General features: G+C 41.2%; 1 protein-coding gene across 3 annotated transcripts; it reads left to right on the forward strand.

The window, feature by feature from the left end:
* The first annotated feature begins 1,724 nt into the window (after positions 1 to 1,724).
* MXD1 (MAX dimerization protein 1) lies at positions 1,725 to 24,460 on the forward strand. 3 transcript variants are annotated; one of them, XM_039523470.1, is made up of 6 exons: positions 1,725 to 1,805; positions 3,648 to 3,747; positions 10,382 to 10,411; positions 16,979 to 17,093; positions 19,275 to 19,434; positions 19,532 to 24,460. In XM_039523470.1, exons 2-6 carry the CDS (start codon positions 3,671 to 3,673, stop codon positions 19,717 to 19,719), a joined length of 570 nt encoding a protein of 189 aa, XP_039379404.1. In that variant the 5' UTR covers positions 1,725 to 1,805; positions 3,648 to 3,670; the 3' UTR covers positions 19,720 to 24,460. The 3 variants fall into 3 exon arrangements, with proteins under 3 accessions (XP_039379404.1, XP_039379405.1, XP_039379402.1); XM_039523471.1 differs by lacking the exon at positions 1,725 to 1,805 and adding an exon at positions 1,998 to 2,048; XM_039523468.1 differs by lacking the exon at positions 1,725 to 1,805 and adding an exon at positions 2,237 to 2,437.
* The last annotated feature ends 402 nt before the right edge of the window (positions 24,461 to 24,862 follow it).

Below are 24,862 nucleotides of genomic sequence, written 5' to 3' on the forward strand. Positions count from 1 at the left end.
TGGTTTTTAATCAATCAATCAATGAAGAGACGGTGGTAACAGGCTGAGATACACAAGGGAAAAGGAAAAAAAAACCTAAGAATAGGTGAGGGGAGAGACGCACAATTAGAAAAGACCATTTTGTGGGGTTAGCAAGAGTCTCAGGGGAAAGCAACTATTTGAAATAGATGAAAAATAGCAAAATGAGTCTGGAGGCAATACAGACACTGAAAAAGACCAAGACACTAAGCTTAAATAGGAGGAAAAGTGGAGGCTTAGCAAGCAGGAAAGAAGGAGAAAAGGCAGGCATAGTGTTTTTGTGCAGATGTGTTTGCTTTAAACAGTATTTAAGTGTGACTTAATGGTAGTTCAGCTGTTTACAGCAACATCCCTGGGGTTTGGGAATAGGAAATTGAGTCTTTGTCTGTTGAAGGTTCCCCCTGCTCTTTGAAAAGAGTAGAGGTAACCTGCCTTTCTCTGGTGCTTCATCTGAATGCTATTTTCTGTGGTTGCTTTTTATGGCTCCATTTACTGATTGCTGCTTTAAAAGTGGATCTGAAATGTAGTTGTCCCTCATTTACATGTGGAGGTTATGGTCAGTGAGGCAAGTGTTAGCCCTCTCGTCTGACTGCTGTAGGCAAGAGAACACCTGCAAGTCACTTCTGATCATGTAAAAGTTGTTTGTGTATTTCCTTTGTACATGAAGCCATGATCTGATAGGACATGGCTTGATTTACAAGAATGGAAACAAAGCATGTACAGCAATCTATGTTTTATTATGTTGTCAGTTAAATGGTTTAACTACTGTTTAGATTTATATGTCAGGGTTCATGCCAGAGGAATCCTTTAGCGCCAAATTGCAAACCCCCAGTAACAGGTGATTTCTTGGGAGGCTGGTCTGACAATATCTGTGTGTGCTAATTGTTTGAATGAATTTACCAAGTTGGAGCCTTCTCCGTGCCTATCATGTCCTGTTCTAGTGTATGCACCTTTACCAGCATAGTTCAGCTTTGCATTCTCACCAATTGTGACAGGAGTGTTTGAAGCAGCCTTTCCCCAGAGTGGGTCTGACTTTGTGCCCATGAGCATGAAGCAGGTAGTATTGGCATATCAGCACAGCACAGGGCAAGGAGAAGCAGCCTAGACAACCAGTTCTAAAAAAACCTGAAGGGCTAGTGCTAGCAATGCACAAGCTGATGGGAGTTCCTGATCTATACCTAGAGAATAACAGAAAGGGAGGGATGCACTAAAGCCTTGCAAAACATCATGCCAAAGCCCTCCCACGGGAGTCCTACGATGCTCTGTTGTAAAAGGATGGCGATAGCTTGTTTTTGTTTGTTTTTTTGGGTGGCCTTTTGTTTTGTCTAATCATCAGTGTTCCACTGCACATGTCTGCAGCTATAGCCCCTACTGCATCCAACCACCTGGGCTGTCCATCTTCCTTCTATACTCCCTATCTCTTATATACTATCGCTACCTTGAATCCCTCTCTGCTCCCCTCAAATCCAGCCCTTTTCACCCCTTTCCTGCATTCCCCCTTTTCTCCCCCCTTGCACCCCTCCCTGCATTCCTCCTTTTCTTCTCTCTTTGCACCCCTTTTTCCCCCTTGGAATTTCCTGGTCCTTGCACCCTCCCTGCATTGTTGGGCTCCAAAGCCTGACACCTGGCCTCAGGGGCCTTGTCCCCGCCTCTTTGGCCTTGCTGCTCGCTGATTGGTTTGTTCCTTTGGAAGCAGCCAGTGGGCGGCTGGACGGACGGTTGAAGCTGCGAAGGGGGAGCCTTACACAATAGAGGGAGGGCCTTTGAGAAGGCGTGACCAATCAGAGGTAAGAAACGGAGGAAGGGGTGGGGCATTGTTGGTTAAGCCTATTGGAGAAGAATAGGTGGGGCGGAACTATGAAAGTTCTAGCCAATCGTAACTTCCGAAGGGGGGAGAGGGGGCGGGGCCGTTAGAGCAGTTGTCCATTTGGACCGCGCAAAGGGCGGTGCTTCCTAAGAATTGGCCGATTAGAAGGTAGCTAAGGGATGGGGCCGGCACCTAGGGCTACTGGGCCAATCAAAGAAAAGAGGTGGGCCTATAATCAGGAGGCGGGCATATGGACAAAAAGACCAATCGTAGGCGAGGATAATAGAAAGAGGCGGGTCTTTATATGAGTCGACCAATGAGAGGCTGGGACTTGTCACCGGGTATCCAGTGAGCGCCGCGCTGGCAGGGGGCAGTGGGTTGGGTTGCGGGGGGGTTGGTTGCCCGGGGTCTGTCAGAGCGGAGCAGGAGGGAGGGGGATAAACATTCGGGCTGTGGAGACCGGCTGTTGCAGCTGCTGCTCCGTGAGGCTCCGCGGCAGGGCGAGCGCAGGGCCCCGGCGGTGGTGTAAGATGGCGGCGGCAGCGACCCGGGTCTGTGTGAACATCCAGATGCTGCTGGAGGCGGCCGAGTACCTGGAGCGGAGAGAGCGAGGTACCGGCCCCCGGAGACGGCAGCCAGCCCGCCCGCCCCCTCCTCTGGGGCCAGGCCTCGGGATCCCGCCTCTTCCTTCGGGATAGCTGCGGGGGGGGGGCTCCCGCTGCGGGAAAGAGCGGGGTACCGACCCCCTCATAGATCCTACCCCCCCCCCCGGGAGAGAGCGGGGTGCTGCCCCCCGGGGCCTAACCCCCCCCCGTAGGAGATACGGGGCACCCCCCCCCGGGGGCCTAACCCCCCCGTAGGAGATACGGGGCACCCCCCCCCCCCGGGGCCTAACCCCCCCGTAGGAGATACGGGGCACCCCCGCCGGGCTGCCCCCATAGGAGAAACCGGGACCTGGTTTCGCTCCCCCCGGGCCCGCTCTCTTGCCCCCGTGCCGCGCCCCGGGAGAGAGGGTCCAGGGACCAGCCCCCAGGAGAAGGGCCTCCCCTGCGGCCGAGCTATCCCCGGCGGGGGGTGCTGACCGAAGACCGCCCCCCCCCCCCCCACGCCGGGGAGCCAGCGGCCTGCGCCGCTGCTTCCCCCACCCGTCGTCGGCAAAAAGCGGAACCGAAAAGAGCCGGGATCCCATCCCGAGCGCGCAGCCCCCTCTCCCGAGCGGTGACCATCGGCGCTGGCTCCCGCGCCCACCCCGAGAACAGCCAGCACCGGCTCCCCCTTCTTTACCCCGGCAGCTGTTCCCCCTGCCCCTCAGAGCCCACCCCAGTCCCCCTCCCCCATCCGCTCTGCTCCCCCAATCGTTCATCTTGGGGTGTGGAAAGATCCTTACTCCCAGGCGCACATTGCAACTCCTGGGGCATAATCCCACCACGCACAAACGCCCTGTCTTTTTGTGTAGATCCTTCCGTGGAGGGGTGTCCCCTCCAAGAAACAAGTGTTCTGGAGATTCCCATGGATGGAATGGGGAGAAAGGGACCCATCTTCCAGATCCCCACTTCAAAATCCATATTGCTTGCCCTCTGTGTGGTTTTCCCCCATGTATGGCGTGGGCTTGTCATCCCCATGCTGGAAACAATGGATTGCCTGGCTCTAGAGGCCTTTATATAAGGCTGTGTGTGTTGTTCATCAGCAGATAACGAATTAATTTTATTGATTTCCACCTTTGGCCTTTCAAATATGTTCTCCTCCCACCCCCAAATACTCCTGGATGTCGGTATGTTTTGGGCTAACTTAGTGATCGATTGAAATCCTGTTTTTTTTTTAGAAGCCGAACATGGCTATGCCTCTATGTTACCCTACAGTAACAAGGACAGAGATGCCTTAAAACGGAGAAGCAAGTCCAAGAAAAATAGCAGTAGTAGCAGGTATTGGCAAATATATGATATTTGCATCTGTGTGTGTGTGTGATCTGACTTATGCAGAAGCCTGTAGTGCAAAATTCTGCCATTTCTAGTATGATTATAGCTGCGTGACAATGTTGGCTATGTGTCTTTTGACTTATACCTCACCATCATACAGTGGTATTTTTAATTAAAGTTGTTTTTATCAGTCATTTTTTTTCTCACTTGACAAAGTCTTTGTGTTAACAACTCTGATTTTTTAAACATTCCATTTAGTAACTTATTTAGGCTTTTTACTTCTATCTTTAACATGGGAAATGAAGGTACTAGTCAGTTTCACTTTTGCTTTCAGTCAACTGTATATTTAGGCTTTTCTGCATTAACACAATGGTTTAATGTTTGGATTGCAAATACTGATGGGGTATGTCCTATTTAGTTTCAGTGCAAACCATTTGAAAAATAAAATGAGGCATGATGTGGTTTATATATAATGCCTTCATCAAATTTGGCCCAAACTTTGGTTTTGGCACTTCAAGAAAACAGAAGTATTTTTTAACACACCCATTCAGATATCTTTTTATGTCAGTGAAATAAAACTTTTCAACTAGAGCATGGACACTCAAAGGTAAAATTTATAATATTTCTTACTGAGATAGGTGTGTATACATTTAGACTATTGTTCTTCATCTGCATGTTTAACTGCAGTAATACATGAACATAGTCAAACGTTTTGACACTAATTACTTTCTAGGAAAACCTCTAAAGAACAGAAACTCTCATTTTTTGCTGTATTTGATTTTTTTTCTCAGAAAACGTGTGGAATTTTGCCATGTGACATGATAGAAGTGTTTTTTCTAAAGCTAATGTGAAAATTGAAGGAGTCTTATCTTGAATTAAAGATAAATGTGCAATGTTATACAAAATTTTAGAAAATTTGAATTTTTCACTTTAAGTGTTTGTGCAGGAATTCTTAACTAAAGCTAAATTATATGACTGAGTGCAGAAAGTGACATGGTTCTAGTTTGACACTTTGTTTAAATCTTGCTTCTAGTGCCACTTTTTATTTGACAGCCTGATTTATTTATTATTCATCTTGAAATCCATCTAGAGATTTGCTACAGATTATTAATCTTTGATTTAATATACATCTTGCTCTTGGGGCAGCTAAAAATGCTAAATCACCCAGTACTGGAGATGTTTTGCTGGGATTTAATCCATCCAAATTCATTTCAGTCCAAGCTGTTGAATTTTAAATTGGATAAGCAACTTCTGCAAGCCTTTTTTTAGTGAAGATTTGTAGGTCCTAAGGACTTGCAGGTTAAAACTGAAGTTCCGGTCTTGTTTTAGGTACTTGCAACTCCCTCCATTTAGTAGTAGTATGTATAAATGCAAACTGCTACCTTTTAGGTAATGCTTGTGCTGTGATGGAGACTCATAAAAGTCAGGAAGTTCACAGTTAAAGCTCTGTCCTTAACTCACCCTGTTTTTACTATGGTTAGTGGCCTAAGCTCAGTACGTGATGTGCACCATATGTGCTGCAATATTTAGGTACAGCATAGCAAAAGGAGGATGGAATTTCAGTGTGAACTTTGGACTTGGGTTTGTGTCCCAACCTCAGTGTTTAGAATCTTTCTTGGGCTGTAGACTGTCATTTCAATACATGTCTAATACGGAAGGTATATTGACCAGTGATAGAGAAAAGTCTAATAGTCCTGATGACTCCTTTGTATCTCTATACTAAGAAGGACATATTCCACAATGCAGATGGAAGGCCTCTCACATTTCAAGAAATTTTAGGGGTTTGATTTATTGAAGTACAGAAAGATGTCTGAAGGATGTTAAAAATGCTTCCCCCCCTCCTTGTTTTTAAACCTTCTGGGCCAAGATTTTGTATGTCATTTTTTTTGTGAGAAGGAGATATTTTTGCAGCTGAGTACCCTAGAAATCCTTTAGAAATGGAGGTTGACAGTACAAGAGCTGATCTACTTCTTAATGTATCTAGTGAAAATTTAATCAGCATTTTTTTCAGCCTGTTTCACAGTATTCTGTAATCACAATTCATTTTAATAGTTAAGATTGTAAAGCTCAACTTTGTAACTGACCTGCAGGAATAGTGTATTGAAAGGTGTGCAGTGTTGCATTGGAGAGTGAGCTCTTTCTTATGTACACATTAAGTGTCCTAAAGATCAAATCATAATGAATGGAGAAATAGTACAATAGAGAGACAGCAGTGTGAGCAAATTCATCTCTAAATATCGTGTGGGTGAACCTGGCCTGTTTTAAGCTGTTCTGTCTAGGGACTAAATATTTCCTGTTTCATTAGGAAATGTGAAATGACTCCTTGTTTTAAACCGTTTGATTCTTTAGTTGGCAGTGTCCCTTTAAACTTTTTAATTAAGACAAAATCTATCTTTTGTTAAAGTAATACCTAATATTACAATAGCTGAAATGTTATTGGGCAGGGGCATAGAGATGGGCAATGACTCTGTTGGACAGCTCTGTCTATAGTCAATTTCAGTCTGTGTACTCTTTTAAGGTCTACCTGACTCTCCCTGACTTCAGTGGAGGGCAGATTAGGTCTTCTATCTCCTGTTTGTGTGAAACTTTCACTGCAGTGGGGAAAAAGGCGTATGTTAAATAGGAACATCTGATTGTAAAACACAGTTTGGCAAGTGGCCCCCAGGGCATGTATAATACCTGAAGCTACTTCTAATTCTCTTTTTTTTAAAGATGGTTAGATTGCACGCTGACAGTTTCCCTTTAACGCTGATTGTGGCGGTGTCTTAGCTTAGCAAGAATAACTTATTTCTGGCCTACATAACAATGGAATGAGTTAATACTGAGTTTATATGGAAAATGGTGCCTCCATTTTCCTGTATCTGTAATGGAACAGGTGTTCATTAAAAGATCAAAGTTCAGAAGTAATCCTAGTTGCATGCTCAAATTCTGCATTTAAATTCTAGAATGTGATCGATATTAACAATAGTATAGTAATAAATAGGTCTGTGTGACCAGTATGATCGTTAGCTGATATTGGACAATAAAATGGTCTGTCTGTTTGTCAGGGAGAGGTGAAGAGAGGCAAGGGTATCTTTTTATATTGAGTTTAAGGTTGGCATTTTATGCTAGGTCTGCAGACCTGTCACTGTGCCATAAGCATGGTTAAGCCTGCATCTTTGGAATGGAAATTCTGCAACACTGCTAGTCACAAAAATGTGGCAGTGACTCCTGTGGCCAATTAGAGACTGTCTCTTTCTTTCCCTTTTGGGTACCATTTAGCTAGTGCAGGTATGGTTACTGTGCCCTTCTCTGTATTAACTTCCCGGAAATGGTCTCTGTTCATTTGGAGTTCTGAACACAGAAATTGATTGCTATCAATGTTGCTTTGAAACTGACAAACAAAACACTGACATCTCTTGAAGTTATTATGCTCAGCCTTTCCACTTCAGATACAAATTATCTGAATACATTCCAAGTACAGGAACCTAATGTTTATCACTAAGAGCTGAGAATCTTGTCTACATGGTAATGTGCAAACTATTCACGTTAGGGTTTATGTTGTAAAAATAGAATTCACTAGCTAATAGAACTATATTTTTGAATACAAAACTTACCATTCGTAAAGTGTTCCTGGACACAGTTGAGTCCAGAGAGGATGTATTCCATTAACAAACTAGTTTTGTAATAGACATCTGTAACTTTTGGAACCAGTATTGAATTGATGTGTCCTATTTATGACACAACAGCCCACTAGTAAACTACAAGTTCATTGTAATGTCTTGGACTCAGGCAGTCATAATTGGGAGGTGAGGAAGGGCTCAAACTTCTTTGTTTCTCTGGTTTTATCCAGAAGAGTCGGGGGGGGGGGAAGAGGGGGGACTGGTAGAACCAAAAATATGTCTGTCCTCTTCTTCAGCCATTTACCAGTGCCCTAGCAGGGGAACTTGTGTCTCCATTACATGTCAGACTAGTGTGCATCCATTTAAATGATCTACTAAGAAATATGGACCTTTCATTCTTAATGGAAATCAAAATATCTTGTGATTTTTTTTTAAATTTGTTTTGAAGCTAAATGTTTGCATTTCAGAACAGATCACTTTAAATAATGCAATCTGAAAGTAAACAAATGGAGCCATGTTAAAATTAATGTCATTAAAAAGGAGAGGGGAGGGGGGAATAACTTACCAAACAGAGATCAAGCTATTTTGAAATATTATGAATGAAGTTTCTATGAGGGATTGCAATCGAGTAAAAATACCAAAAATATAATTTGCAGTGACCTCAAAGTATAAGTTCCTAGCATTGGTTATTTAACAATAAAATCTGCTTAATTTATGTAACAGTACAAAAAACCTTTTTGCTCTCACAAAAAAAAAATATTTTTTAGTGAGCGCAATGTGATTGAATATTCATTATTTCTGAAAATCTTGGCTTAACACTTTGTGATACAGCAATTCGAAGGTCTGGTTTAGGGTTAGGGTGTGGGGGGGCTCAGGGTGGGGTCTGGGAGGGAGTTAGCGTGCAGGAGGGGGCTCAGGGCTGGGGCAGGCAGGAGGTGCAGACAACTTACCTGGGGCAGCTCCTGTTTGGTGCAGGGAGTGTGCAGGTGGCTCTGCGCAGTGTGGCACTGCCCCCATGGCCCCGATTCACGGAACACAGGGGCTGCAACTCTAAAGCCCCTTTTGGAATGAGCCTGGGCCGGAGGACTCAGGAGGAGCAGGGGCAGCCACACAGCCAGCGGCTGGAGAGAAACAGCCGCTTTTCTCCAGCCGGCTTTGAAGGGGAAAGCGCCGCTTCTTTCTGGCCTCTGGCTGTGCGGCTGCCCCTGCTCCTCCAGGGGCCGGAGGACTCAGGGCCACATTCCAAAAGGGGTTTTAGAGCTGCAGGCCAGGGCCCCCTTAGCCCAGGGCCCTACAGCCCCTAAAGCCCCTGCGTTCCGGGTGGCCCTCCCTGCAGGGGGGCAGCTTCCCCACTCGCTGGTTCCCTCCCTCCAGCCGCCCTTTTCCTCCCCTCCCCCCAGCAGTGCTCCTCCTGCTGTACCCCCCAATGGATCATCTTGCATGCACCCCACTTTGGAGACCACTGCTCTAGAAAACACAGTTGGAAAACTGGCTCGGGCACAGGATGGAAGGCTTCAGATATATACATTCCTTTATCATGGTTGTGGTTTTTCCCTCAGGTTTTCTATCACACAGTAATGCTATCCCTGAGTGATAACAGGCATCATTTAAAGCTTTAAAGAGTAGTTGTGGCTGATTTCTGTTATGAGCATGTGTGCATGTATTAGGAGGCCTCATTTCAACATTGTCAACAGTAACTTGAAAACTTTAAATCTCTTTAGTTATTCTGGGTCCTCTTATTTCCCTGCAATAGTTCTTTTTTGTTTTTTCTTATTGTTTCCCTAAAATCTTGCCGGGGGAGAAGGAAAAACTTCTGAATTATTTGCTAACCAATATAATACCAATCTAGACTACAACCTTAAATTTAATATGTCATTCTTCCATTTAAAAATGAAAAGCATTATAGTCTGTCATTAGCTTCTGGAAAAGTTTTCTACAGATATCCTGTGTTCACATACCTGATCTTCAGGATATTATTTCTCTGCAAAGCTGGTGACTTAGTGATTGAATACAGTGTACAAGTCACATGGTTCAGTTGGTATCACTCATTGGTATCCATAGGCCATGGGATCAAATCATTGCTCATTGCTGCACTGTTCAAGGTGCCATCCTTTATGAAAAGCTGGAAGCAGAAGTTAAGAATTCAATAAAAGTTAATGAGGAGTCCAGTGACACCTTAAAGAATTGCAGCTTTATTTGGGCAAAAGCTTTTGTGGGTAGAACATCCCACTTCTTCAGATGCATCTGAATAAAAGTTAAGGCTACTCGACATTAGGTTGTGGTGTCCAGACTGTCTAAGCACTTGTCTGTTAGTGTTTAATTATTGTTGTGTTATGGAACTTACCTCATTATTTTGGGATATCTGATGTTAAAGGTGCTATTTAAAACCACTTTTTATTCTGCAATATCACTCTTAAAGACACAAATCATACAACAGTGTTTTCAGGCAAGAGTTACAAACACCACCTAAGAGTAACAAAATTCAGGCAACTTTTCTCCATTTCTTCAGGGTTTTTTCTTACTTTGCATTTTATAGGAGTTTACATATAAAGTTGGCTTCTCACATGATGTGAATCTCTTGCACAGCAATAGGGAGAGAAATACTTAAAAATCCTCCCCAAATCACCAGTTGGCAATGCACTCAGGGGCATGTCTGAAACTACACTTAATTGATTAGATGTCAAATAGTGTTAAGATGGGGCAATTTGCCTTTCTCTTCCTATGCTAAGATAACCACATTTTTTGTTTGCACCACCATCATGCACTTGGCTTTGCAGCTCTTTCTGGGCTTATATTGCCAGTTTGCTGGCAGAAAACCCATACTGTGGTGCTCCACACTTTTTAACTTTTGTCCTGATTGCTTCCAACCTTTTTGCTGTCCCCATGGGTAGCTAGCAGCTTTCTCTGAAGTGTGTTAGTGGCTTGCAGCTCTTGCAGTGAATGGTTACAAAAACTGTTGCATTGATATTCTTAATCACAGTGCATGTACTTCTGCAGCTGACAACCACTAAATAACTAATTCCTTGTTTATCTTTCAGGTCAACACACAACGAAATGGAAAAGAACAGGTGAGATTGTGGGATTCATTAAGTATTTGCACTAACTTCTATTCCGTTCCCCTGCATGCCCCACTGGGATTGTCCAGATCCTCCTTTCAATGAAGCAGTAATATCAGGGGGACATGCAAGATACATCCGCAGGCAGGACTGATTCTCTGAGCAGTCTCTAAATCTAAGAGTTCAGTTTTATTGAAGTTGTTGGTTTGGTTTTTTGGCGGGAATGGTACCCTTGAGTATCATATAGGCAGGGGTAAGCTAAAATGTCACTTTAAACTGAAAACTGGTGTGGAAATAGATCCTGCTTTCTGACCACAACATCTATCTGCAGTAAGCAAGCATAAACTGGAATGTGGGGGAGAATGGACAGTTCTTTGTGTGCATTACAGCAACTAGAGACTACTGATTCTAGGAATTATGTTTTCATCAATCCCAGATCTTCTGGGCCTCTTACCTGGAATATGTTTTTCATCCTTCAGAGTCTAAGTGCTAATCGGGAACATTTCCTTAACACCCATGTGCAGTTATTCCATAACTGCCTTCAGCAATGTTTCTCGGACCTTTTCTTGAAGCTTCTGGTTCTGGTCACCTTCTGTCAGGGTACATAGGTCTAGATAGACCACTTATCTGATCAACTACTGCACTGTTTGTGTCCTTAGCACTACACAGAATTTAACCTGTTTTTTGTTGGCTGTTTTGACGAGGTTGTGGCATCATTAAGTCTGCCCTTTTACCCCGTATCTTGGTAAATGTACTTTGCAGTCAAGACACAGGAACATGGTTTTTAAGACTATAACACTTGAAAATTGGAGAACTTCATAAGAGGGCTTAAACTTTGTTTTCAGCTCTTTTAGCTCAGTCTGCATACTTCTTGCAGGGAGGAGGGGGGCTGGGAGAAGGGCTATTGTGTATGAACACTTACAGTTGTAAAGTGAGGTATCCTTGTGTTGGTGGTGCTTCTATAAGTAACTTGGTAGTTTGGGAAAAGAAAATGACAAGATGACACTCCCATTAGTGGGAAACCCCAGGCTACAATAGTAGTTATATGGCTTTTTTTATGATCTATTACAAGATGTAAACTGCAGATGTCTCATTAGCTAGCTCTGTCAGAGTTCAGTGTAAGCTTTTGGGTGGTTACTTTCCAGAGTCACAAAATTATCACTTGATAACCTGAGAAACTAAAGAAAAAATGCTTTTAAAAACTACTGAATGCATTGCCTCTCTCCTACTTACTCTGCAGTAGCAGAGTATTGAAATCCTGTTTATATTGTCCAAACAATGAAGTACAGCAAGTGTCATTTATTTTAAGCTATCAAAAAGGTGATTAGGAAAACAACCAGTGTATTTCTGTGCAGTATATTCTCTTTTTAAATAAAATTGTTATTCTGCCATTGTTGTACATGTAGGAATGAAACAAAATATTTTGATATCTAAGACTTTTTAACTGCCAAAAGTTAACCACTTAGATGCCTTATGGAGACTTTAAAGTGGCTCCTCAACATTTCTGTACACAAGGGGTTAATCTCAAGCTGTTAGGACTTTGCAGATGTTCAAAAGTACTAGTTTTGTAGTCAACATTGGTTATCTGTTTGGAACTTGAATAGTGCGGGAACCAGTTTAACTTGATAGTTGGGGCCAAATTCTGGTTAGATACATACCACATCACAACTAAGATGAAAATTAGGCTCGTTGTTAAGCATTATCCTTAATGTAAGGAATCTGATTACCTCCATTACAGTGGACTTGAAAAGTCAATTGTCTCTGACAGCAAACTTTATTAATTGAGGAATTAGGCTTTGCCAATAGGAGAATTTTGTCTAATCTAAAAACTGCAGTTGTATTGTCACTCAGTAAAAATTAGGCTGGAATATGCTTTTAAAAGAAGTTTTAAGCATAAATCTGCTTATGTAAAGTATCAGAGGGGTAGCTTTGTTAGTCTGGTTCTGTAGAAGCAGCAAAGAATCCTGTGGCACCTTATAGAAGCTGGAGCTGGAAAATCAAGGGTCATGCAGAGTGACATGCTAGATTTCTAGGAATCTCACTTGCTGTTGTACAGTGTGTGCAAACTCCCTAATGTTAAGGGTTTGACATCTAACAAGTGATTTTGAAATTAACCTGATGCCCACTACAGTCTCTCACTTAAGTATTGTGGACCATAGTTGTAATACCTCTGTCGGTACTGCTGCCAGTTCTTGTGTAACTCCATTAAGGCAGGTTGGATAAGTCTGTTCTGAAGGTAGGAGATCTTATTTTGGGGTTGCAAACAGTGTTAAGCAGGGATTCATCACTGGGCCCCCTCATTGGATTTACCCTAGGAGTAAAGATTATCCACTCTGTTTGCTTACATAAAATGCTTTCAGAACTACGGTGCAAATGATTGTTTAACCTGTAGTGTGCTTAGAGCAAGATATGCAGATAATTGCAACATCTCAATTTGAACTTCTTATGACAATTAGACATTTCAAAGACAGGTTATGTTGCAACCACTGCCAAATAATGTGACCTAAATGTCAAGATCAACAAAAGCATTTGAATAGTATTGAAACTCACCTGTCTTGAAACTATCCTCACTCCCAATATCCTAATGAAGCCATTTCCTTGAGTATCTAAACAGCTAGCTCTGCATATTGTCATCCACATGCCTGCTGTATGAAAGCAACTGGGCATTTGCCTATGTGCGAGGATCAGACTAAACAGTGTACCATATATATATATATATATATATATATATATATATATAGACTTCCAGCCACTGTCAAAGTGCTAGAGAACTCCTATAGTGGAAGTTGAATACTGTAGCATAGCTTTGATGAGGATGCAGCTTAACTAAATGGATTGTTTATGAATGGAGATGCGTACACCAGAGCAATTGATCTGAAACTGGCTAATGGGAAATAAACAAAGGTAGGCATAGGAAACATTTGTAAAGGTGCATTTAGAGTTTACAGCTGTGTAATATTGACATGCTACATTAGAAGAGCTACAGTTGTCAATGGAATTAAGATGATGGGGTGAAGTTGTTTGAAAATAGTTGGTGCACCCAGGAAGAAGTGTCAGATAAGCCTTCAATTGCAGTTGATGTCACCCTTGACAACACTAGTTTCAAATCTCCTTCTGACCAAATGCATAAGGCATCATTAAGCCTCTGTGGGCTGGAGACTTGGCTCTGGGACCCCACAAAAGGGGAGTGTCCCAGAGATGAGGCTGGAGCCCAAGTCCCAGTGTCCTCACTGCAATTCTACAGCCCTGCAGCCTGGCCCTTTGAGACCTAGTCAGCTGACTAGGGCTCGCTGCAGGTGGCTTATTGCAGTGTAAACATACCCTATGGGTGGGATTTTTCAAAAGCTCTCAGCTTTGGCTTAACTCTGCCTTGGATGTGTGGCGAGACAATAAAGGGCTTGGCTTTTTTTCCCCCCAGAGATGCTGAGTACCCATAACTCCTATGAAAAACAGTGGGACCTGTGGGTGCTTGACACTGCTGAAAACCAGGTCTAAGTCACTGGCCCAAGGTCCTATGCATGCATGACAGAGCTGGACTGTGACTAGAACTTAGATGTCTACTGATTAGAGGAAAAGACTGGAGCCAGGACACTATTCCAACAAAATGAATGTTGTGTGAAATGTCTAGTTTCTCTAAAGCTTTGTGACCAAAACACTCATCAGTCAGTGCTTTTTACCTTAAATGTAAGGTTAATACTTAATGGTCAGGTCTATATTTGAAGTGCTCTTAACACTTTGCTGACTTACAAACCTTGGATTGTAATTCAGAAGACCACGCCTCATAGTGCTGTTTCTTGTTCAGTCTCTTTCTCCTGGCTATTCACAGATTATTTTTAAGACACCTTTGGTTTTAAGAATATACTTTACACTGCCTCCTGCACAACACAGCAAAAGGCTGATCTACACTACCACCAGAGAGCCAATGTAAAACACTTTACAGAATGAAGAGATTTAAATAGTGGTGCCCCCGGGGGGTCCGTACTCGGAGCAGTACTAGTCAACATATTCATAAATGAGCTGGAAAAAGGGGTAAACAATGAGGTGGCAACATTTGCAGATGATCCAAAACTACTCAAGATAGTTAACTCCGAAGCAGACTGCCAGGAGTTACAAAGGGATCTCACAAAACTGAGTGACTGGGCAATAAAAAGGCAGCTGAAATTCAATGTTGATAAATGCAAAGTAATGCATTTTGGACCACAGAATCCCAACTATACATATAAAACGATGAGGTCTAAATTAGCTGTTACCACTCAAGAAAGAGAGCTTGGAGTCATTGTGGAGAGTGCTCTGAAAACATCCACTCAATGTGCAGTAGCAGTCAAAAAAGCTAACAATGTTTGGAATCATTAAGAATGGCATAGATAAGAAGACAGAAGATATCATATTGCCTCTATATAAATCCATGGTATTCCCACATCTTGAATACTGTGTGCAGATATGGTTGCACCAACTCAAAAAAAATATATTGGAAAAAGTTCAGAAAAGGGCAACAAAAATGATTAGGGGTATGGAACAGCTTCCGTATGAGGAGAGATTAATAAGACTGGGACTTTTCATCTTGGAAAAGAGACAGCTAAGGGGGGATATGATTGAGGTCTATAAAATCATGATGGGTGTGGAGAAAGTAAATAAGGAAGTGTTAATTTACTCCTTCTCAAAACACACGAACTAGAGGTCACCAAATGAAATAAATAGGCAGCAGGTTTAAAACAAACACAAGGAAGGATTTCTTCACACAACGCACAGTAAAGCTGTGAAACTCTTTGCCAGAGGATGCTGAGGGTCAAGACTATAACAGGGTTCAAAAAAGAACTAGATAAATTCATGGAGGATAGAGTCCATCAATGGCTATTAGTCAGTATGGGCAGGGATGATGTCCCTAGCCTCTGTTTGCCAGAAGCTGGGAATGGGTGACAGGGGATCTTACTTGATTAACTGTTCTATTTGTTCCCTCTGTTGCATCTGGCATTGGCCACTATTGGAAGACAGGATACGGGACTAGATGGACTTTTTGGTCTGACCCAGCATGAACGTTCTTATGTATTAGTACTCTCTATATAGTAACTAAAAGTGGGGCTCTGTCAGTTTGGTGGACTCTTTTGCACTGTTAAACATTTCAGAATTGAAAGGCTTTTCTAATAAGATGGGAAAGCATAACTATCTTAATCAAATATTAGCTCAACAAATATCTCAAACCTGTCTTTCAAACTGTTGCTTTTCTTAAAACTTATTTCAAAGTACTGCATACTGGGTACAGCAAGTGGATACTGTGAAGACATGTCTTGTAGCTGAGAGTAGTCATTTCTGATATAAAAGACTATTCCCCTTAACATTAAAACCTGTCTTATTCTGTAGGATCATCATTAATGTTTGTCGAATTAATCTGTTCACTGACATAGAATATCAGGGTTGGAAGGGACCTCAGGAGTCATCTAGTCCAACCCCCTGCTCAAAGCAGGACCAATCCCCAAATTCCTAAATGGCCCTCTCAAGGATTGAACTCACAACCCTGGGCTTAACAGGCCAATGCTCAAACCACTGAGCTAAAACCTGGGGACATAAACAACCTGTTGTAGTAAATGGTGCAGAAAGGGAAAGGTCCACAAAAGCAGAATTATAGATTGTCATGAGAAATGTTTGATCAGGTCTAAACTTAGAAGTTTTGCCAGCATACCTACAATTGGGGGGAGAGAGGGAGGGGAATCATACCTCTAATTGACATACCTATGCCAGCAAAAACACTAGTGTAGATTCAGCTTATATTGACAAAAGGACTTTTGCCAATAACTACTGTTATTCAGGGAACTAGGATAAGCTATAGCAGCAAAAGCCCTCTTTTACCAGTGTAAGCTGTGTCAGATCTAGGACGATTTGCCAGGTCTTCCTAACCAGCAGTGGATGTGGCTAGAAATACTCAAGGAAGAGATTGTGTTGAATAAGGTGATGTGTACCTGCTCTACCTCACATGGTAGCACCTGTAGTAGGTGGTCACAGTAATTACTCTACAGAAGGGTAGGGAAACTATATACCGCTTGAGCGCTAATTGGGGGGAAAAAACATTATTGACATGTATTGGGCTTTACATGATGTGCAATGTGATGTTGCTCTTCCTGTTTTCATTTTTAATTATACCACCTTAATGACTGATGTAGTTCTTGCATTTTAATATGCACTGAGATGGTCATGGGTATAACGAGTTGTATGTTGAAATTTTTCTCCAGCTTGTCCCCCTGCTGCTTAACATTCTCAGTGTAATTTACACTTACTTTCTTCCAAGCCATTGTACCTCTGTTTCTGGAATGCTAGTGCTTCATAGTACAGCTCTAAGGGAGAAAATGCATCTGAAATTATGCCAGGATGCACTATTCATCTTCCAAAAATAGAAAGTAATGGAAATCCTTATTCTTCCAACCCCAATTACCAATTGCTGTTGTCACCAATTGAATTATTTACAGTTGTTATATTTGCCATAGCTGCTTGCAGATGAGGTGCTCTTGAATGTTGCCTAATCCTACCTAGTTGCTGTTGACCACAGAATGAATATTTAGCATGATGTATGAACTTTGGATTTTACAGACGTGCTCATCTGCGGTTGTGTCTGGAGAAGCTGAAAGGGCTGGTACCACTTGGGCCTGAATCCAACAGACATACTACACTGAGTTTACTAACAAAAGCTAAATTGCACATAAAGGTGAGTTCATGCTAGTTTAATCATGTAAATGAGCATGCCAAGTATTACTGAATAAAGTGCTGTAAAAACTATTGCTTGACAATAAATTGTGGATAAAATCCTGCTTCAGGACCAGTTCCTTAGTCCTTCTGAAGGTCTGTCTCCTGCAAACAAGAGAAGTAATCTTTAAACACATGACTGAAATGACATAGGGATGAAAGTGACAATGATTGTTCCCCAAAATAATTTCCTGCTGATGCTTTTAGTCGCAATCAGTGAAGATCAGATCTGTCTAGAAGTTTTTAACTTAATTTCTATCTCTCCGGGGGGTCTAAAAAGTGTCTGCTGGGTGGACTGCTTCTTACCACCAGCTGTAGCTGGACTGGTCAGTGCTTAAAGTAGCAGGGTGAAGTTCTATGCTACTGCCAGTGAAGAGATGGGAGAAAAAGTTCCCAAGAGGGTCACTTTTGTGGGTTCAAAAAGCTTCAGCGCTATGGACAGTAGAAACCCTTTGATCTTGACTAAGATGCTAAGATCAGCCTTTATTCTGACCCTATAATGGTAAATATTTAAAGTTGTTGGGTTTTTTAATACTTTTGTTGAGAAACATCAGTCTCCTGATGTTGTGATTTGTCTTGAGGAAAACACTGACACACACTTGAAACATGGAATCAATATGAATTGCATACCTGAAGACCTTGCTGTTTAAAGGAAGAAATATCTTATAGCCAAGAGTTAAGATACAACAATACTAGCTTTACAATAGCATCCTGACAGGAAGAAAAGGCTTTGATTTCTAAGCTAATTGTGATGCTGTAACTTAGATGCTAGTTGGTTAACATTTTTCAGAGATGCTAACATGGTTAAACTGGCTGACAGGCTCAGCTGTGGACTCAGGCTATTATGAATCAAGACTCTGTCCTTGTATACCAATTTTTTCTCATCACAATTATCGGTGGACATCATTTTAATGTTACGTCTCACATATATTACTGTAGCATCCAGAGGCCTGAGTTGGGACCTTCATACTGTTGGGCATTGTACAAATATAAAATCTGTGCCCCAAAGAGTTTCTCAATATTTGTACTGTTCAGTAGGTTTAAAAAAAAAAAGGCAAATATTTAACTTTCAGTTGAATGGTTTTGATATCTTTCCTTTGCAATACCAAATATTTTTAGAGTACATAGTATTGTTAAGTGGAAGATAAAGGGGGTGGCACTGAGGGACTTGGTTGGCGTCAGTCTGATTACAAATAGCTAGCTATCAAATACTTGGAATGTATATTAATAGGATTGAGATGCTGCCAGATAATTGCATAAAAACAATTTTGAGAGGGAAGCATTATTTATACACATCCCCATGTGGCCATTAGATAATTCTAATCCAGCGATAGCTCAATCCTAACCTCTTAACAGTGCCCTGTGAGATCTGGCTCCTGCACCAAAGCCCAACAGAAAAAAAAACTTTCCTTGTTGTGGCCACTCCATGAGAACACCCAAACTTCGTTTCTTTCCCACTGTCCAAGTAAACAGGAAAAGTCTGCTTCTGTAAATTCTAATGAACTCTGTTTACTTCCAATGTACTGTGATGAGAAGGATGGGGTTAAGGGGAGGGGAGAGATGAGTTGTCTTGAGAGTTCAAAGGGTTCCTGCTCTGGATAAGCAAATGTGCATTTGGTATGTGAGGCATTTGGAATAACTTCAACTTTGGTGTTGGTTTTGAAAACAGCTTTAACTGGCAGTCACCCTTATTGGTGACCAAAGTCTTGTTTGGTTGAGATGAGTAGAGATGCTCACAGTGCATATGACAGCACAGGATGATGCTCTGTGTACAGATGGTAACACAAACCTCAAACCTTTAGCAAGTCTGAAACTCTGACAGCACAATTAAGGGTGTAATAAAGCAGATATATTTTCACTTGAGCAATGTGCTTCAATTGTTTTCCTTTTAAAATTTTCTTTGGTTCATAACTACCTCTAATACATATTCTTAAAATGTGTAGAGCATGCTGGCCTAGATTCAAACGCAAGTACCTGTCATCAGACACCTAAAGCCATAGTTAGGTGCCTAAGTGACCTGTATTTCAAAGGTGCTGAGCACCCATGTCTGAAAATTAGGCCACTTGCTTAAGTGTGTGAGCTTGTAAATGTTGGCCTTAGTCCATAATGTCCAGAAGAACTAACAATGCCTTTTAACCCACAGAAGCTTGAAGACTATGATAGAAAAGCAGTACACCAAATAGATCAATTGCAGCGAGAACAACGGCATCTGGAAAGGCAACTGGAGAAGCTGGGCATAGAAAGAATAAGAATGGACAGTATAGGATCTACTGTTTCTTCAGAGCGTTCAGATTCTGACAGAGGTAAGTCACCTCAGTTTGCTAAGAATATTTATACTTGTAGCTGAAACCTTAAAATGCTTTATCAGGTTGTTCCAACACTACTTTCTTTTGCTTACAGAAGAAATTGATGTGGATGTCGAAAGCACAGACTATTTAATGGGAGACCTAGACTGGAGCAGCAGCAGTCCTAGTGATTCGGATGAAAGAGGAAGCATGCAGAGCGTCTGTAGTGATGAGGGCTATTCCAGCTCTGGCATTAAAAGATTAAAGCTGCAGAACAATCACAAGCCTTGTCTCAATCTATAAGAAGCAACTCAGTAGCTGTTCCATCCATTGCAGTTTCCCTGTTGGATCTTATTAGGTAGTATATTGGACCGTCCCACAATTCTCTTGCACGTAAATTTAATGTACCACCAACATTAGCGAAATCAGCTTTGCCTAAGTCCTGAAACAGTGCATAGGGTTGTGGGTTATAAGCTACTCTCTGGAGCACGCATCTGATTGCATCCACTAGCTTCTCTTTCTGTCAGTAAACTCATCTCTGTGAGACTGTACATTCCAACCAAATTTTGAAGTACCCAAGAGTATTTTAGCAGTAATAGAGAGCTAACCCCCCCTTATTTTTTTGCCTTGATGTTATTGTCTAGTATTCTAGACCTACCTTGTCTTTGCTTAGCAACATAATGTATCTAATATCCAGAACTAGTGGCTAAACATAACTTTGTTTTGATCAACAATCTGAAAGGGGAACCCAACTTCCTCATAGTACAGATCTGGAAATGGGTGGACTAAACTTTCAAAAGTAGAGGGTGGAGCATTTTAGCTGTCCTGTCTCTGATACTTGTGAGAATTGTGTAGCAGAATCTCAAACTTGCTTTGGAAATTTACTCCTATTTATTATGGGTATTGCATTTTTAGTAGTGTAGCTGTATTACCACCTGACCCAGTCCTCTTGACCTAACTCATTCAAAGCTCCCATTGACTTAAAGTTCAAAGGGGTGTATATTTGCGGCCTTTACTTTCAAGAGTAACCCCATTGAACTCTGTCTCAGATTAGCAGCCAGCAAATGACAGTGGGAGTTTTGACTAGCGCAGGACAGTGGGACCAATTTTGGGACGTTCTGAGTAGTTCTTGGAAGATTGTAGGCAATCGGCACCTCGCAGGATTGGGCTGCAAGACCTTGGGAACACAGATACGCTGCTCCACCTCTTGCAGATACCTTGGTAGGATGTCTTCAGCCTTGCACATCCCAGTTTCTTTAATACCTAAACCCAAATGGTACTATTTCTCTAGTGCAATTTATTGTGACCTCATTGCATTACAGCTGCATATTACTGTTCTAGGCAAGTTTTCCTAGAAGTTTGTTCTTGCTTCTCATCTCTGGGACAATTCTTTTCTACCTCAGAGAGATGAACAAAGATTATCTCAATCCCTTTAGCACAAAAATAATTATGCCTCATTTGTTTCTATAAGCAATGCTTGGTCCTCCTCAAATCTGTTTTACTACAAATTTTAGCAATAACTGAGTGATGAAGTCAGCTGTGGTAATCTTGGGTGTCAGTGATTGGGCACATTTTACAGGATGTTGCTACTACTACCTTACTACAATTATTCAGTGAAGTGCTATTTGCATTAAAGCACTTCCTCACCAGGTTGAATTATAAGGCACTCTAAAACTGGCTCATAAAAGATTTTGTTGCCAGCTTAAACCTTAATATTTTCCCCCAAAAAATATGGTTTTCAACCTTGCAACATATTCATTTAAGCTAAATAGAGCACATGTAAATGTACATAATACACATGATCTATAAATAGTATTTATTCATTTTATATAAAATTAATGTAATGGAGATACATTCTTATGCCTTTGTGCTTTTATAGATGTTCTGGAAACTTTGTATGTAGAGGTCTGCTAACAGAGAGAGAAATATATATATATAGAGAGAGAGAGACAGATTTCTTCAGTCCTCTTTCCTTGAAACATTTTAAGGTCTTTATATTCAGCCCACTTGGCAAACTCCTCACAATGAATATTCAATATTTGATTCTGGTAATACAACCAGCTGGTACAAGGTGACCAGAGAAGCCCTAATATCCAACAGAGCAATTTCACTATATAAAAGGGCTATGTAGCTTATTTAGTGATGGTCAACAAAAGTGGGCTTTCACACTTGCCTGCAGTCTTTAAAAATGCAGTTCACGAGACTGAACTAGTCAAGCTGCCAAAAGCCACTAAGACACTCTGTAAAGTGCAAATGAGCAAACTATATAAAATTTAGATTTTGTTTTCTTAAAATATCCTCAAGCTATTTTTGGATAATTTGAACGCTTTTGAAAAAAAGAAAAGATGGGAAATGGGGCTAGTGGATTGCTAAAAATCTCCAAAGTATATTCTCTTTGTGTGTGCTATGTTTAAAAAAAAAAAAGGAATTTTTTTTTTAAACAGCTGGAATTTTCAGATGTCCAGCAGATTTGCACTGAACTACAACTTGTATGCCTTTTGCATTTGTAAGCCTGCTTCCTGAGTACAAGCAGAGAATCTTCAGAGAGCTAGCTCAAAACCTGTAAACTAGAAAAAATGTTGAATATCTGCACTTTGAGGTCCTTTGCTCAATATGTTTTTGCTTGAAACCTCTTGCTTTTCCCCCCTTCAAATAAGTGTTGCATAAACTGCCTCACAAAACCAAACCTAGAGTTGCAGATATTGCTACCTTTAAAAAGGTAGCAAAGTAACTTTAGATATTTGGAAAGTGTTGGAGGGGTATATTTGAAATATTAAATTGTGTATTTTGTATGTGTTTTTTTTTTTAATTTAGAAATACTGAGTCTTAAGGCTTCAGCGTAATGTGTTTTTTAATTGTTGTGCCTTTGAGTTAACTACATTCTTTTCTTCCCCCCCCCCCCCCCTTTGGTGAAATATTGAGTGTTTTTGTCCCTATATAAAACAGTAATTATTTGACCTTTGCACTGTTTGGATGTGGTCCTCTCAATTTTGATGGCATAGAAAATGTTGAACTTTGAAAATGATGCACTAATGTCAAAACTGACACAAGGGTATACGTGGTGTCTTTTCCAAAACTCTAGGCAGGTGCAGTAAATTTTGCTACTGTGGGCTCCAAGGCCACTTTTGTATTGGCTAGGACCATCCTTGGCAGCTTCAAATCTCTCTGGTCCTCTTTGCTAGTCAACAAGCCCAAGCCTCAGGCAGCTAAGTCTACTTCCAAGGCTGCTGAAATGGTAGCATTTTTCTCTGTTTTGCCAGCCTTTTCCTCGAATTCACTGATCCACCAGCATTATTACTAAATAAGCTGCAGAAAATAAAAAAAAATTGTAGATTGTTAAGGGAGTGAGGGACTACTCGTATATTCCAAGTTTACGATTGATAGTTGCACAGATGTGTGTGAATATAAAACACACTTTTTCTTGTGAAAAGGGCAGATTAAAAAGTACTGCCATCAGTAACTAAGTTTCAGTGAAAATGATGAAACCAAGCACACGCTCAATTGGAAGAGAAATCAGAAACTCTTGCACTTAGTAATCAGAGCAGAGGAAAAAAATTTTGCAGTAACTTGTGTTAATGATGGTCTGTCTTAAACATCCTAAAGTACTGTTTGTAACTATTGAGCTTGTTTTCCTGAGTGTTGAGCACCCAGAATCTAATTTCTTCTACAAAGCAGAGCTTTCAACTCTTCATGGTGCTGATAGTCACATCTTGTGAATTTCCAGGGTTGTTGCTAATACCAATTTATGATGAAAATTCAAAGAGCACTTTTTTGAGAAGCACTGTAGGTGCCACTAACTTCACAACATCTTATAAGATGATCTGAAACACTTTAGAGCTCTGGACGTTAACAGGCCATGGTCTGCCAATTGCCACACTAGCACTTTGTTCTCTAATAAGGCACTTCTCTCTCCCAGTCCCAAACCCACTACAGCTCTATATCGGCTCTGAAAACAAAAAGAGAGCCCTATATCTGATCTCACTCCAGAGCTATAAATCTGTGCATTAGGCCTACCAACCTAGCTAAGAGAGAGCCTTATGTTATAATGTATGGTGGCTTTCTCCCTTGCTCATTCGAAATGTGTGAACTAAATGAAACAGGCATCTGAAATACTATCTAGCAATACGTTCGAGCTTTGAGTTCTTTTGCCCCTTTTGTAACAAATTTCAGGTTTTGACACTGTAATGTATTGGGAAGAATTCTGCTTTTGCCAGGCTATGTATCTGCTCCCCTGAAAGTGTACATTCTGTTGCTTTTTTTAATTGCTGCTTGGTCTGCAAGTTTGTTTATACTGTCTAGTAGTAGAAACAGGTACCTCAGTCCCAAGCATTACTGAAACATGCGACAGCTGTGTGAATAGCTAGCCGAGTAGACATCTCTGGGGTATGGAAGAAATCACCAAAAAATTTCAGCCCCAAATAGTCATCTAGTATTCAAATGTCTCTATGCTTTAGCCAGCTTTTTAAAAAAAATCTGGGGTGTAATAAACTTGATCCTTCATTTTTATTTATTTGGAAGAAGGTTTTTTGTACCATGTTGTTCAGGTGAAAGGCAGCTCTACCCAGTTGCTGTTTGCTGAATAGCTGTTGTATGACTGCAAAAAAAAAAAATTCCAAGTACCTATATCTTCTAAAGTGCCCAAACCTTAAGTGACGTGGGGTTTTGACCAGTTCTATTTGTTTGTTTTTTCTTCCGAATTGATAAAAGAACCAAACTTGCCTATCTCCCTTTCTCAAGTTGGTGCTCTTAGCAACACTGCTGTTGAACCATCAGTTTTATTTTTGGCAGTCTTCCAAATAGTAAACGGACTAAACAGGGGAGCAAGCAGATGAGAGAATATGAATTCTGTTTCCAGATGTTAAGTTCCTAATGTAAATACCACATCATTATGAATCCTGTGTCAAGACCATATAATGGTGCTTTTTATTACAGTTAGCACATGCATTTTTAGAAACTACATGTTTTAGAAGACCTTGCTGTGTATATGTATACTTCTGTATTGTTCAACTGTTAGATAATAAATTATTTCATTACTAAAGAGAAACACGTCCTCCCTGTGTTCTTCTGGTTTGACTAGAAAATGCCTCGTGGCATGAACAATTCCACTGATTTGTCAGGTACCTTTCAGTAAATGGCAGTCAAAATGTTACGAGCAATCTAGTGATGAAACTCATTATGGCCTCTTGGGCACCCAGAAATTGTCACCTGGAATCACATTATTCACTTTTGAAAATAGTTTCTAGAAAGCAAGAAATTAGTAGGTGGAAAAGGCTTAAAGTTATTCCCTTCCCTTTCCATTTTAATGACAGTAAGGGGAAGAATAACCTTTAAATGTTGCCTGCACTAACTCTTTCGGCTTCCCTTTCAGTAGTTTTTTCCCCCAAGAGCTGCTTCCAGTTTTTTTGTAAGAAACCTCAATTTTGAATACTGAGCATCCTCAGTTGAG

The sequence above is a fragment of the Mauremys reevesii genome, linkage group 2 (assembly GCF_016161935.1).
Source record: "Mauremys reevesii isolate NIE-2019 linkage group 2, ASM1616193v1, whole genome shotgun sequence".
Taxonomy (NCBI): domain Eukaryota; kingdom Metazoa; phylum Chordata; order Testudines; family Geoemydidae; genus Mauremys; species Mauremys reevesii.

Coding starts and splice junctions, on each gene's coding strand:
- MXD1 (XM_039523468.1), top strand. CDS start 2,356: ATGGCGGCGGCAGCGACCCGGGTCTGTGTGAACATCCAGATGCTGCTG. Junction 17,094..19,274: donor AAGCTAAATTGCACATAAAG/GTGAGTTCATGC, acceptor TTTAACCCACAG/AAGCTTGAAGACTATGATAG. Junction 19,435..19,531: donor GCGTTCAGATTCTGACAGAG/GTAAGTCACCTC, acceptor TTTTGCTTACAG/AAGAAATTGATGTGGATGTC.